At 42.2% G+C, this 16,561-nt stretch overlaps 1 protein-coding gene across 1 annotated transcript in view; it reads right to left on the bottom strand.

Annotated features, from left to right (window-relative positions):
* The window catches only part of LOC140741490 (plexin domain-containing protein 1-like), an 810,319-nt gene that overhangs the window by 208,016 nt on the left and 585,742 nt on the right, over positions 1 to 16,561 (bottom strand). The window contains exon 7 of the mRNA XM_073071746.1: positions 10,273 to 10,372. Within this exon, the coding sequence (XP_072927847.1) occupies positions 10,273 to 10,372 (100 nt within the window). The remainder of the gene's footprint in view (positions 1 to 10,272; positions 10,373 to 16,561) is intronic.

Raw genomic sequence — 16,561 nt, 5'->3', positions numbered from 1 at the left:
CTCTTTATAGATGTATTCAATGGTGAGGTCACTCTTTATAGATGTGTTCAATGGTGGCAACACTTTATAGAAACATAGAATGGTACTGTACATTAGAGGCCCCTTGTGCTGGCCCTCAAACCCTGCCTCCCATATAACCCCTTACCTTAAGTTCCTCCATATAGCTGTCTAGTAGTCTCTTAAACTTCACTAGTGTATCTGCCTCCACCACTGACTTAGGCAGAGCATTCCACGCATCAACCAGTCTCTGAGTGAAAAACCTTCCTTTAATATCCCCCTTGAACTTCCCTCCCCTTACCTTAAAGCCATGTCCTCTTGTACTGAGCAGTGGTGCCCTGGGGAAGAGGCGCTGGCTATCCACTCTATCTATTCTTCTTAATATCTTGTACACCTCTATCATGTCTCCTCTCATCCTCCTTCTCTCCAAAGAGTAAAGCCCTAGCTCCCTTAATCTCTGATCATAATCCATACTTTCTAAACCAGACAGCATCCTGGTAAATCTCCTCTGTACCCTTTCCAATGCTTCCACATCCTTCCTATAGTGAGGCGACCAGAACTGGATACAGTACTCCAAGTGTGGCCTAACCAGAGTTTCATAGAGCTGCATCATTACCCCGCAACTCTTAAACTCTATCCCTCGACTTATGAAATCTAACACCCCATAAGCTTTCTTAACTACCCTATCTACCTGTGAGGCAACTTTCAAGGATCTGTGGACATGTACCCCCAGATCCCTCTGCTCCTCCACACTACCAAGTATCCTGCCATTTACTTTGTACTCTGCCTTGGAGTTTGTCCTTCCAAAGTGTACCACCTCACACTTCTCTGGGTTGAACTCCATCTGCCACTTCTCAGCCCACTTCTGCATCCTATCAATGTCTCTCTGCAATCTTCGACAATCCTCTACACTATCTACAACACCACCAACCTTTGTGTTGTCTGCAAACTTGCCAACCCACCCTTCTATCCCCACATCCAGGTCGTTAATAAAAATCATGAAAAATAGAGGTCCCAGAACAGATCCTTGTGAGACACCACTAGTCACAACCCTCCAATCTGAATGTACTCCCTCCACCATGACCCTCTGCCTTCTGCAGGCAAGCCAATTCTGAATCCACCTGGCCAAACTTCCCTGGATCCCATGCTTTCTGACTTTCTGAATAAGCCTACCGTGAGGAACCTTGTCAAATGCCTTACTAAAATCCATGTAATTCACATCCACTGCACTACCCTCATCTATATGCCTGGTCACCTCCTCAAAGAACTCTATCAGGCTTATTAGACACGATCTGCCCTTCACAAAGCCATGCTGACTGTCCCTGATCAGCCCATGATTCTCTAAATGCCCACAGATCCTATCTCTAAGAATCTTTTCCAACAGCTTTCCCACCACAGACATACGGCTCACTGGTCTATAATTACCTGGACTATCCCTACTACCTTTTTTGAACCAGGGGACAACATTCACCTCCCTCCAGTCCTCTGGTGCCATTCCCATGGACAACGAGGACATAAAGATCCTAGCCAGAGGCTCAGCAATCTCTTCCCTCGCCTTGTGGAGCAGCCTGGGGAATATTCCGTCAGGCCCCGGGGACTTATCCGTCCTAATGTATTTTAACAACTCCAACACCTCCTCTCCCTTAATATCAACATGCTCCAGAACATCAACCTCACTCATATTGTCCTCACCATCATCAAGTTTCCTCTCATTGGTGAATACTGAAGAGAAGTATTCATTGAGGACCTCGCTCACTTCCACAGCTTCCAGGCACATCTTCCCACTTTTATCTCTAATCAGTCCTACCTTCACTCCTGTCAACCTTTTGTTCTTCACATAATTGAAGAATGCCTTAGGGTTTTCCCTTACCCTACTTGCCAAGGCCTCCTCATGCCCCCTTCTTGCTCTTCTCAGCCCCTTCTTAAGCTCCTTCCTTGCTACCCTATATTCCTCAATAGACCCATCTGGTCCTTGCTTCCTAAACCTCATGTATGCTGCCTTCTTCCACCTGACTAGATTTTCCACCTCACTTGTCACCCATGGTTCCTTCACCCTACCATTCTTTATCTTCCTCACCGGGACAAATTTTCCCTAACATCCTGCAAGAGATCCTTAAACAACGACCACATGTCCATAGTACATTTCCCTGCAAAAACATCATCCCAATTCACACCCGCAAGTTCTAGTCTTATAGCCTCATAACTTGCCCTTCCCCAATTAAATATTTTCCTGTCCTCTCTGATTCTATCCTTTTCCATGATAATGATAAAGGCCAGGGCGCGGTGATCACTGTCCCCCAGATGCTCACCCACTGAGAGATCTGTGACCTGACCCAGTTTGTTACCTAATACTAGATCTAGTATGGCATTCCCCCTAGTCGGCCTGTCAACATACTGTGACAGGAATCCATCCTGGACACACTTAACAAACTCTGCTCCGTCTAATCCATTGGAACTAATCAAGTGCCAATCAATATTAGGGAAGTTAAAGTCACCCATGATAACAACCCTGTTATTTTTGCACCTTTCCAAAATCTGCCTCCCAATCTGCTCCTTGGTATCTCTGCTGCTACCAGGGGGCCTATAGAATACCCCCAGTAGAGTAACTGCTCCCTTCCTGTTCCTGACTTCCACCCATACTGACTCAAAAGAGGATCCTGCTACATTACCCACCCTTTCTGTAGCTGTAATAGTATCCCTGACCAGTAATGCCACCCCTCCTCCCCTTTTCCCCCCGTCTATCCCTTTTAAAGAACTAAAATCCAGGAATATTGAGAATCCATTCCTGCCCTGGTGCCAGCCAAGTCTCTGTAATGGCCACTACATCATAATTCCATGTATGTATCTAAGCTCTCAGTTCATCACCTTTGTTCCTGATGCTTCTTGCATTGAAGTACACACACTTTAGCCCTTCTACCTTACTACCTTTACACCCTTTTTTCTGCTTCTCTTTGCTCAAAGCCTCTCTATATGTCAGATCTGGCTTTACTCCATGCACTTCTTTCACTGCTCTATCGCTCCGGGTCCATCCCCCTTGCAAATTAGTTTAAACCCTCCTGAACCATGCTAGCAAACCTACCTGCAAGGATATTGCTCCCCCTCAAGTTCAGGTGCAACCCATCCAATCTGAACAGGTCCCACCTTCCCCAGAAGATATCCCAATGATCCAAAAATCTATTATAGATGTGTTCAGTGGTTGGGACACTCTTTATAGATCTGTTCAATGCCGGGGACACTCTTTATAGGTGTGTTCAATAGTGGGGACACTCTTTATAGATGTGTTCAATAGTAGGGACACTTTATAGATGTGTTCAATGGTGGCGACACTCTTTATTGATGTGTTCAATGGTGGGCACACTCTTTATTGATGTGTTCAATGGTGGGCACACTCTTTGTAAGTGTGCACAATTGTGGGGAGAACTTTACTTGTGATGGACTGAGCTGTATCCACCTTTTGACTCCCTTCAATGTTTATTGATGCAACATATGAAACTTCATATCTGAATGCATTAGTGCTTGGTACGGCAACCTCTTTGCCCGAGACCTCAGGAAACTGTAGCAGGTTATATTCACAGCTTAGCACAGCCTTCCCTCTCTGGACTCCATCTACACTTCTCATTGCCTCAGTAAAACAGCCAACATAATCAAAGATCCTATCCACTCTGCAATTCTCTCTTCTCTCCTTCCCATTTGGCAGAAGATACAACAGCCTGAAAGCATGCACCACGTGGCTCAAGCAAGGCTTGCTGTTATAAGATATTGAATGGTTCCCTAGTACAATAAGATGGACTGTTGACCTCACAATACACTTCACTACAATATTGCAGCTTTTGTCTACCTGCATTGCACTTTTTCTGCAACTAAGACTTTATTCTGCACTGTTGTTGTTTTCTCTTGTACTATCTCAACACACTATTGCAATGAATTGATCTGTATCCAAGAGAAGGTTCTCAGCATACAATGGTACATGTGAGAATAATAAACTAATTTACAATTTATACTTGATCTAAACCATGAAGGACATTTGCATAAAATTGGCCACTTAGAAGTCCAAGTGACAATGCAGTTGAGGAGTTCAAGTGCGATGGAGTGTTTACCAGAGGGTGGTGAATCTGTGTAGTTCATTGCCCCAGATGGCTGTGGAGCCAAGTCATTGGGTACATTTAAAGCAGACCTTGATAGGTTCTTGATTAGTCAGGGAATCAAAAGTTACAGTAAGAAGGCAGGAGAATGGGCTTGAGAGGGATAATAAATCAGTCATGATAGAATGGTGGAGAATTTGATGGACCAAATGGCCTAATTTTCCTCCTATGGCTTATGGTCTTATGGACTAAAGGTTCTAAAAGGTGGTGAGTTCAGAATAACATGTTAAAATCATAAAGCCAGTGATTTCTCTTTGAAAGAGTTGAGGATTGGATATAATTTGTCATCCAGCTCAGATGGTTTAGCCCTGAAGCTGTAGTTTCAAATTGCAAGGATTGACATCAATTTCAGTCCAATTTTAATGCATCACAAGTATTTCAGTCAGACAAAAGGGAAATCCTCTGTGCCATGGGATGAAGAAATTTCTGTTGGCTGTATCTGAGGGCAATTGATGCTACCCTCATGACTATCTGAGAGAAGATTCTCCAAATAACCAGATCATAGTTGAACTTCTGCCAAGGAAAGCAGATTAACGTAATAGAACAGCTCTGTTTTGTACTGCAGGTTTTCTGCAAGGGGATTTTTATGAGATGGAGTCAGTCAGCAATAGCAATGTTGGCAGTGATGTGGACTTGTGACAAAGGACAACAAGAGTCTAGGCCTCTGCTTTGCACTCAAAGGCCAGCAATATAGATGGTTGACAAAGGATATCGGTGGATGTTGAGCTGTCCCAGGTCACTGGGTCTCAGGATCAGAAGTCCATTCAAGCAGGAGGCAAGAGGGCAGGTCAGTCAGCATGCCTGGAGTTCAAGGTCCTGTGATCAGCTAGTCCAGCGAAGGTATAGTGGTAGACTGTTGACCCAGAATATCTGGTGGGATCACAGTCGGTCCCCTCCGCCCCATCACGTCAGTTCTGTGGTAACACCCACCCACTTTCTGTGTCTGTGCAGCTCCTAACTTTCTCCCATTGTTGATGCCATGGCTTTTTGTAGTGGTTGGAGCGAAAGGACAAGAGGTGGAACATAAGGTGCCACCCACTACCTTGATGTCTTCCGGACTGCTTGGTGAGGTTCTACCACGACCTGGTTATTTGCAGCATATTCTCTCAGTGAACTCTACTGATGCCAGCCACCACTTCACTGCTCAGAGTATAGAGCATCTCCTTCACGGACAGAAAATATCGATTGCTATAAGGTATTGATTATAATTTAACTGAATGTGAATCTACCCTTCAGACATAGTGAGATTTCATTGCCAGATCTTCAATCCAGCCCTTTGAATTGATTCCAGTAACTTAACCATAATGATTCTGTGCTCCTGATGCTCATGACTAGTGAGGTAGGGTAAGCATAGAGAATTTATCTTCCATCACCTATAACCATCAACTGAAGGACCAAAGGCACAAATAAAAGATATTGTGGAAAAGATACTAGATAATAACCTTTTAACTCAGCGAGTTCTGCTGATGTGATGAACTGATCAGTGCCTCTCCAAGAGAACTGGAACTACACTTCAGACAATAATTTACAGGGCTGTCAGAAAAGAGAGGTGAAACAGTTGGATGTGATGTCTCAACCAGGAGCTGTCATAAATTTGATTGGCTGAATGGACCCCTCCTGTGCCACAACAATTTTGCAGTCCCATGATGCTATTCCAGAATTTATAGAGGCTTCTCAGGATTTATAAAGGGATCTTGATCAGCTGGTTAATTGGGCCAAGGAATGGCAAATGGAGCTGATTTGGGAAAAGTGTGAGGTGTTGCATTTTGGGAAGACAAATGAGGGTAGGACTTTCACAGTGAATGATAAGGCCCTGTCGAGTGCTGTAGAAAAGAGGGACCGAGGGGTACAAGTGTATTGTTCCCTGAAAATAACGTTGAAGGCAGTTTGGGGGAGGTGAGATGTGAAGAGAAGGCTTTTGGCCTTTGGATTTTATCAATCAGGGCAAGGAATATGGATGCTATTTTGCAGATGTACAAGATGTTGATGAGACCGCATTTGGAATATTTTAAACATAAGATATTCTGCAGATGCTGGAAATCCAGAATAACACATATAAAACTCTGGAGGAACTCAGCAAATCAGGCAACATCTATGGAAAGGAATAAACAGTCACCATTTAGAGCTGAAATCCTTCATCAGGATTGATATATTTTGTTACTAACATTTGAAAGACATGGATAGGAAAAATTTAGAGGTGTTCCCAACCCAACTTGGTCCCCCTTGGTTAATGGTAGGGTTAACCAAGGCATAAAAAAGGTTGGGAACCCCTAGTTTAGAGGGATATGGGAAATATGTGGGCAAAAGTGCAAGTGTCCACTTTTGGGTCCCTCAATGGTGGGAAAGGAAGAAGTGAAAGGGACCAGTGTTGCATCTTCCACAATTGACATTTGTTGGTCCTTTGTTGAGACGTACAAATAAAGGCAACATGTAAAAGGTAATAGTCACGTCATCAGGAAACAAAGATATCTTATAATTTATCTGCACATCAGACCATAAGATATAGGAACAGAGGTAGGCCATTCGGACCATTGAGTCTGCTCAGCCATTCAATCATGGGTTGATCCAATTCTTCAAGTCATCCCCACCCCCCTACCTTCTCCCCATACCCTTTGATGCCCTGGCTAAACAAGAACCTACCTATCTCTGCCTTAAATGTACCCAATGACTTGGTCTCTACAGCCACTCGTGGCAACAAATTCCACAGATTTACCACCCTCTGACTAAAGTAATTTCTCTGCATCTCTGTTCTAAATGGACGTCCTTCAATCCTGAAGTCTTGCCCTCTTCTCCTAGACTCCCCTACCATGGGAGATAACTTTGCCAAATCTAATCTGTTCAGGTCTTTTAACATTCAGAATGTTTCTATGAGATTCCCCCTCGTTCTCCTGAACTCCAAGGAATACAGCCCAAGAGCTGCCAGACGTTCCTCATACAGTAACCCTTTCATTCCTGGAATCATTCTCGTGAATCTTCTCTGAACCCTCTCCAATGTCAGCAGACCCTTTCTAAAATAAGAAGCCCAAAACTGCACACAATACTCCGTGTGGTCTCATGAGTGCCTTATAGAGCCTCAACATCACATCCCTGTTCTTATATTCTATGCCTCTAGAAATGAATGCCAACATTGCATTTGCCTTCTTCACCACTGACTCAACCTGGAGGTTAACCTTGAGGGTATCCTGCACAAGGACTCTCAAGTCCCTTTGCATCTCTGCATTTTGAATACTCTCCACATCTAAATAATAGTCTTTCTGTTTATTTATTCAACCAAAGTGCATGACCATACACGTTCCAACACTGTATTTCATTTGCCACTTCTTTGCCCATTCCCTTAAACTATCTCTCTGCAGGCTCTCTGTTTGCTCAACACTACCTGCTCCTCCACCTATCTTTGTATCATCAGCAAATTTAGCCACAAATCCATTAATTCCATAGTCCAAATCATTGGCATACATCGTAAAAAGCAGCGGTCCCAACATTGAGCCCCATGGAACCTCACTGCTAACCAGCAGCCAGCCAGAACAGGATCCCTTTATTCCCATTCTCTGTTTTCTACCGATCAGCCAATGCTCCACCAATGCTAGTAACTTCCCTGTAATTCCATGGGCTCTTATCTTGCTAAATAGCCTCATGTGCAGCACCTTGTCAAAGGCCTTCTGAAAATCCAAGTACACCACATCTACTACATCTCCTTTCTCTACCCTGCTTGTAATTTCCTCAAAACATTGCAGTGGGTTAGTTAGGCAGGATCTTCCTTTCAGGAAACCTTTGGCCTATCTTGTCATGTGCCTCCAGGTACTCCATAATCCCATCCCTAGCAATCAATTCCAACAACTTCCCAACCACTGATGTCAGGCTAACAGGTCTATAATTTCCTTTCTGCTGCCTCCCACCCTTCTTAAATAGCGGGTAACATTTGCAATTTTCCAGTCATCCGGTACAATGCCAGAATCTATCGATTCTTGAAAGATCATTGTTAATGCCTCCTCAATCTCTCCAGCGACTTCCTTCAGAACACAAGGGTGCATTCCATCAGGTCCAGGAGACTTATCTACCCTCAGACCATTAAGCTTCCTGAGCACCTTCTCACTTATAATTTTCACTGCACCTCCTTCACTTCCCTGACACTCTTGAATATCTGGCATACTGCACCGTGAAGACTGATGCAAAATACGCATTCAGTTTCTCTGCCATCTCTGCATCTCTGATTACAATATCTCCAGCGTCATTTTCTATTGGTCCTATCTCTACCCTGAACTCTCTTTTACCCTTTATATACTTAAAAAAGATTTTAGTATCTTCTTTGATGTTTGTCACCAGCTTCTTTTCATAATTCATCTCTTCCTTCCTAATGACCTTCTTAGTTTCCTTCTGCAAGCTTTTAAAAGCTTCCCAATCCTCTAACTTCCCACTAACTTTGGCTTCCTTGTATGCTCTCTCTTTTGCTTTTACTTCGGCTCTGACTTCACCTGTCAGCCACGGTAGTGTCCATCTACTATATGAAAATTTATTCTTATTTGAAATATATCTTTTTGCACTTCCCTCATTTTTTTGCAGAAACTCCAGCCATTGCTGCTCTGCTGTCCTTCCTGCTAGAGTCCCTTTCCAGTCAACCTTGGCCTGTTCCCCTCTCATGCCATTATAATTTCCTTTATTCCACTCAAATATCGATACATTGGAATTTAGTTTCTCCTTCTCAAATTTCAAAGTGAACTCGATCATATTGTGCAAATACGAGGAAATCTGCAGATGCTGGAAATTCAAACAACACACACAAAATGCTGGTAGAACTCAGCAGGCCAGGCAGCATCTGACGAAGGGTCTCGGCCCAAAACATTGACAGTACTTCTCCTTATAGATGCTGTCTAGCCTGCTGTGTTCCACCAGCATTTTGTGTGTGTTGTTTCGATCATATTGTGATTACTGTTCCCTAAGGGTTCCTTAACCTTAAGCTCTCTTATCACCTCTGGATCATTGCACAACACCCAATCCAGCACAGCCGATTCCCCCAATGGGCTCAACAACAAGCTGTTCTAAAAAGCCATTTGAATGCAGATCCATGGATAGCACTGACACCATGTTATCTGTTCTAGCACAAAATGTGAGGACTGGTTATCTGAAATTGGAACAATGGAACAACCTTCCGTGTTAAAGGCACCTTACAAACAAATGTTGCTTTTTACCCTCCCTGCTCATAAAGTATAAAATACTGACTCAAAACTCCCCTTCTGCATCTTCGGTGCAATTAGAGTCATAGTTTAGTCATACAGCACAGAAACAGGTCCTTCAGTCCACCTCGTTCATGTCAAACCGTTATTCTGTCTAGTCCCATCAACCCGCACCTGGAATATAGTGCTCCATTCTCATCCATTCCATGTACTTATCTAAACTTCTCTTAAATGTTGCAATTAAATCCACATTCACCATTTCAGCTAGCAGCTTGTTGCTCACTCTCACTACCCTCTGAATGAAGAAGATCCCTCTAGGGTTCCCCTTAAATATTTCACCTTTCACCATTAACCTATGACTTCCAGTTCTAGTCTCATCCAACTTCAGTGGAGAAAGCCCACTTGCATTTACCCTAATGATATCCAGCATAATTTTGTATACCTCTATCAAATCATTCTTCATTCTCCTACACCTATTCAATAAAGTGCTAGCCTACTCGACCTTTCGCTTTAATTCAGGTCATCAAGTCCCAGCAACATCCTTACTATATAGTTTCATTATTATTGATTCTTACCTGTAGGTAGGTGACCAGAACTGCACAGATAACCCAGATTAAGCCTCACCAACACCTTATACAACTGCAACATACCAACTGTACTCCTGTGCTCTATACTTTGCCAATGTTACAACACTATCTCCCTGTGTCACCATTTTCAAAGATTAATGGGTCTGTATTCCTTGATCCCTCTGTTCTGCCACACTCCACAAATCTATCAAGTCTTCCTTCATTCTCCTATGCTACACTCTTCTAATTAGTGCAACTTGCTGATACAGTGGGAAGGATCAGAGTGCTGGGGTAGTGATAAAACTTGTCCAGTATTTAGAGCATGAGGGAAAATCATATTGCTCTGTTGTCCTCTCTCTTTTATCTATCTTTGGATTTGCTGGGAGGTCTACTTACCAGGAGCATGTGGTGCCACATGGTCTATCATGAAGGCATCAGACAAGCCTACTTTGACAGGGTGCTGTGCTGAATTTATCTGAGTCACAGTTATTGGAACCTAGAGAACAGATTAAAGAGCAATGTTAACCTTCAATATTAATGCCATCTGTACAGCTTGATATGGAAACACCCTTTCTCCCCAGGTAAAACCATTGATCATCTGAAGCTTTTTGATAACCTTCTGTTCCCATTAGATCCATTATCAAAGAGAAAGGATTTCTATAACATCTTGTAGGTTGGATGAAATACTCACAAATAGCAAGTGCTTTGGAGAAGCTATTGCTGTCATGCAGCAAACACAGCAAGCTATTTGCCTTTGGATCATTAGCACTCACCCAAAAGAGATGAGGCCTGCCACCCAAAAGAAGATCTCCAACAGTGCAGAATGTCTGCAGCATCGCACCTCCTACCCTAAGGGAAAGATTATGAATAGGTGAGGACTTTATTCCCTGGAGTGTAGGAGAATGAGGGGAGATTTCATAGTGATATATAAAATTGAGGGGTATAGATAGGGTAAATGCAAGCAGGCTTTTTTCCCCCACTGAGGTTGGGTGAGATTAGAGCTAGAGGTCACAGGCTATGGGTGAAAGGTGAAATATGTAAAGAGAACCTAAGGGGGAACTTCTTCACTCAGAGGGTGGTGAGAGTGTGGAATGAGCTGCCAGTGGAGGAAATGGATGTGGGTCTGATTGCAACATTTAAGAAAAGTTTGGACAGATACATCGCTGGGTGGATCATGGGAGGGCTATGGTCCAGGTGCAGGTTGATGGGACCAAGCAGAAAAACAGTCCATACAGATTAGTTGGGCCAAAGGGCATGTTTCTGTGCTGTAGTGCTCTATGACTCAATGACTGTTATCAAATGTCTGTTTGTAGGAGTTTAGTGTGCTGTCCTACACACAGCGGTGAACACCCTTATAATCTACTTCATTGGTAAATCATAAACACAAGAGAATCTGCAGATGCTGGAAATCCAGAGTAACACACACAAAATGCTGGAGGAACTCAGCAGTTCAGACAGCATCTATGGAAAGGAATAAAGAGTCGACATTTCAGGCTGAGACCCTTCATCAGGACTGAGTTCTTCATCATTGGTGCATCAGTGAATGATCTCATTATTTCTGTAGTGAGTTTGGATAACAGGAGATCATGAAAGATGATAAATAAATACACTTCTTTCTCTCTGGGGTCCACCGATCTCTGTCACCCTATTTATCACATGGGAACATAGCAAACGAGCTACAGGATGATCAAGTTCCATTATGGCAGCTGTAGAACTAAATTCAAATGATTAAATAATTCTGAAAGAATAGGCTAGCCTCAGGCTAGGTGAATATGAAGCCACTAGATTGTCATAAAAAACACATTACATTCGCTGGTTATTCCTATCATATCCTCATTACTACCATCACAGAGGAGAAACAGGAATCTGAAGACACACAATCAATGCTTTAGGAGCTGCTTCTTTCGCTCTGCCATCCGAATTCTGAAGGTTCCATGAACCCATGAACACTACCTCAATATCAGCTTTCTTTTTGCTCTACTTGATTTTTAAAAAATATTTTTTATTGTAACATAGGAAATATTTCAATGCATTACACTGCACTGCTGCAGCAAAAGAACAAATTTCACGACATACAGTATGTCAGTGATAATAAACCTGTTTCTAATTCTGATAGTCAGAATATATCTGTAATGCAATACAAGCATGTTTTTCAGTGGACCTGTACCATACAGTCCTTCTGCATATGACAATAAAGTCCACTAGATTTGACTAGTGTTGCTATTGAAGGAAATCTGCCATCTTTACCTGGTGTGAAACTGTGTGAATGATTTTTAACTCCACTCATGGGCATCCATTACTGATTCAGCCAGCAGCATTGACATCCCATGATCAAATTCAATATAGAACGTGACAGCACAGTACAGGCCATTTGGCCCACAACGTTGTGACAACCTTTTGACAAACTCTAAGATCAATCTAATTCTTCCCTTAAACATAGCCCTCCATTTTTCTTTCATCCATGTGCCTGTGTAAGAATCTCTTAAACGCCCCTGATGTATCTATACGTCTATCTCTACCACCACCCCTGGCAGTGCATTCCACACACTTAGCACTCTCTGTGCAAAAAAAACTTACCTCTGACATTTCCTGCTATGTTTTCCTCCAATCACCTTAAAATTATGCCCCTTTGTATAACAAGACCATCAGATATAGGAGCAGAATTAGGCCATTCAGCTCACTGAGTCTGCTCCACCATTTCATTATGGCTGATTTATCATCCCTCTCAAACCCATTCTTCTGTCTTCTCACCGTAATCTTTGATACTCTTACTAATCAAGAACCTATCAACCTCTGTTTGAAATATACTTAATGGCTTGGCCTGCACAGTTGTCTGTGGCAGTGAATTCCACAGATTCACCACCCTCTAGCTGAAGAAATTCCTCCTCATCTTTCTTCTAAAGGAACTACCCTCTATTCTGAGGCTGTGCCCTCTGGTCCTAGACTCCCTCAATTTTGGAAACATTCTCTCCACATCCACTCTATCTAGGCTTTCAAATATTCGATAGGTTTCAATGAGTATTACCCATTTCTGCCCCAGGGAAAGTCTCTGTCTCTTCTTTGGCTATGCCGATCTACATACCAGTAAATGGAATCCCCATAATTTCTGGAATTCAGTAGATAATTCAAAAATATCACTGCCAGAATCCATACCTCACATCACTTTTTTGTAAGTCCTGCTGGGTGGCCAGAGAATGAAAGCTCAGTCAAACTGAGATGGCTTTTATGCTCTGCTCGTGCTTGAGGATATCTATTGAGAGATTGAGAAATGACTTCCCCCGACCACACAATAAGCAGAAGTCTCACACTCCAGAAAATGGTGCAGTACCTGGTGCAGTGTGCACATACTAATGGTGGAAATTTTGCACATTGAAGTCTCATTATGAAAATAGAAAACTTCCATTCTCCGGTTCCCATCTGTGATGTGTAGCACTTCTAATTGTTTTCCTTCTAAACTCCAGCGAGTTATAGAGAAGTACAGCACAGCACTGAAACAGGCTTTTTGGCCCATACAGTACATGCTGAACCATTTAAACTGCCTACTCCCATTGACCTGCACCAGGACCAAATCCCTCCACACCCCTCCATGTACCTATCCAAACCTCTCTTAAATGTTGAAATCAAGCTCACACGCATCACTTGTGCTGGCAGCTCATTCCACACTCTCACCACCCTCTGAGTAAAGACATTTCCTCTCATGTTCCCCTTAAACTTTTCACCTTACACTCTTCACCCATGACCTCTAGTTTTAGTCCCATCCAACCTCAGTGAAAAAAACCTGCTTACATTTACCCTATTTATACTCCTCATAATTTTGTATACCTCTATTAAATCTCCTTTCAATCTTCTACATTCTAAGGAATACAGTCCTAACCTATTCAGTCTTTCCTTATAACAGGTCCTCCGGACCCAACAACATACTTGTAAATTTTCTCTGTACTTTTTCAAACTTGTTTACATCTTACCTATAGGTAGGTGACCAAAACTGCACACAATAGTTCAAATTAGGCCTCACCAATGTCTTATACAATTTCAACGTAACATTCCATTTCCTGCATTCAATACATTGATTTATGCAGACCAAGGTGCTGAAAGCTTTCTTTACAACCCTATCTACTTATGACACCACTTTCAACAAGTTATCAACCTGTACTCCCAGATCCCTTTCTTCTACCACAGTCCTCAGTGCCCATGTACACAGTTCACTGTGTAAGACCTACCCTGGTTGGTCCTGGTCCTGCCGAGGGCAAAAACTCGCTCTTGTCTGCATTAAATTCCATCTGCCACTTTTCAGCCCGTTTTTTCAGCTGATGCAGATCTCTCTGCAAGCCATGATAGGCTTCATAGCTGTCCTCTACCCCACCCCCCCACCATCTTTCCCAAACACATTTGGCAAACTCTAGCTCATCTAGTCCTGTTATAGTATGGTATTCCATCTCAATATGTGGAAAGTTAAAATCACTTACTGTAACAACCTTATGTTTCTTGCAACAGTCTGCAATCTCTCTATAAATTTGTTCTTCTAAATCCTGCAGACTGTTAGGTGGTCTGTAATAAGCCCCCTTAACGTTGTCTCCAGTCTGTTCTGCTGGTGCACTGCAGTGACATTTTCTCTGACTAGTAACACCACCTGTCCTCCTTTAATATCTCTGGCTCTGTCACATCTAAAACTATGGAACCACAAAATATTGAGCTGCCAGTCCTGCCCCTCCTGCAACCAAGTCTCACTAATTGGTACAATATCATAATTCCAGGTGTTGATCCACTGCCCTGAGCTTATCCCACTTTCCTACGATACTTCTTGCATTGAAATACATGCAGCTCAGGACACTAGTCGCATCATGCTCAACCTTTTGATTCCTGACTTTGTCTGAGGTCTTACCAGCATCTGTATCCACAACCTCTCCACTAACTGTTCTGGCACTGGTTCCCATTCCCCTGCAACTCTAGTTTAAACATTCCTGTGCAATATTTGCAAACCTTCCTGCTAATTTACAGAACAGCATGCTTAGGCCCAGAGCCATCAAAGGTTCCTCATACATTAATATTTTCATTCCTGGAATCATTCTCGTGAGCCTCCTCTGCACCCTCTCCAAAGCTAGTGCATCTTTTTTCAGATAAGGGAACCAAACTACTCACATACTCCAAATGTGTTCTGACCAATGCTTTTCTAAATGCTTTTCTGACCAATGCTAAAGCCTTTCTTGCTTTTATATTTTAGTACTCTTAAAAGGAATGCTAATACCACATTTGCTTTCCATGTGGAGTATATACATTTTCCCTGTGAAGATAAGGATTTCTGCTGGGTTCATATATTTGCTGTTCTGTAAATTAGCAACCATAACTTATTCCTTAGTCTCGGGATGAGGGAAAATATCCAAAAGGAATTTACAGGACATGTGAAGGGAAATAGTAAAGGGACAGGCCTTTTGTCCCACCATGATGTGCAAACGAATTAAACTAGTATTACAGTACATCTCTGGCAACAATGAATATAGAATTGAGTCAGGTTTATTATAAACAAATAAACATTTTATTAAACTCTGCTCAACAAAAATGAACAGTAAACAAACAACTAACTTAACCGTTAGTTAACTGCTGAAACACAGGCAACTCTGGAACACAGTCTTAAAGTGGTAACTGTGGAAGTCCAATTGATTTATACAGTCAATTAGGAAAGACTTTCCTGAAGTAACGAATTCCTCGACAACGTGATGTTACTGCTGATCCCAACTGAAATATGGCTTGTCCGAAGGATTCATGATGAAGGAAATAAAAACGGCTTAAAGGAACTAACCTTTTTCTTGGCGAATAAACACTGCACAACCCTTTCTACTCTTACAGGTAGGGGTTATCTCAGATGCAGGTCACTATTTCTTGAACGAAGATCCAATAAGGTCAATCCTGTATTAAATCACCAGACGACACCAACTTTACTCAATCCTTCGGTTCCCGTACTTCAGTAAAATCTTCATTCTCCAATACTTAGACTTTAAAATTAAATGAAAGATACATCAAACATAACTGGCAGCGATTAGCGAAACTGCCTGCACGATTCTGTATCTCACAGTAGAAAGTAAAACTCCACTTTAAACCGAAACTGCATCATGAGACCAAATATGGAGCATAACGGAGTAACTGATAAATTGAACGACGACTCAACACAAACCTCCTGCGTCACAGCAGGCTTTCCTGTTTTGTACCTGTTGGAACATGTCATCACGTGACCTCACACTGGCGAGAAAATTACATCACCCCACCATCACAAGACCATTACATCATGCTCACCAGATACTCAATAACATCATGGTCATAAGACAGTCACAAGATACCCACGGGGTATGTAACACCTCCCTCCAAAAAAAAAATTTGGCCTGTCATGAGCAAAATTTTAACAATTAACTAATTACATAAAAAATACAAATGTATAAAGTCTACAACATACACAATATACATAGTATTATCATACGGCACCTTACAAATTAATATACAGTAGGAGTGTTACAAATGTTGACATACTACTTCATAAAAAAAAATTACATTGTACATTCAACATCTAGATAGACAGTCAGCAATCACATTATCTTTGCCTTTAATATGAGTTATCAAAATATTATATTCCTGTAACATCAAACCTTTGTTGCTAAATTGGAGCTTGATTTATTTCCTTAACCATTTTCCTTAA

This window comes from Hemitrygon akajei, chromosome 18 (genome assembly GCF_048418815.1).
Source record: "Hemitrygon akajei chromosome 18, sHemAka1.3, whole genome shotgun sequence".
Lineage (NCBI taxonomy): Eukaryota > Metazoa > Chordata > Chondrichthyes > Myliobatiformes > Dasyatidae > Hemitrygon > Hemitrygon akajei.
Note: the sequence above shows the minus strand (reverse complement) of the source record. Positions and strands in the feature narration are given on the sequence as shown.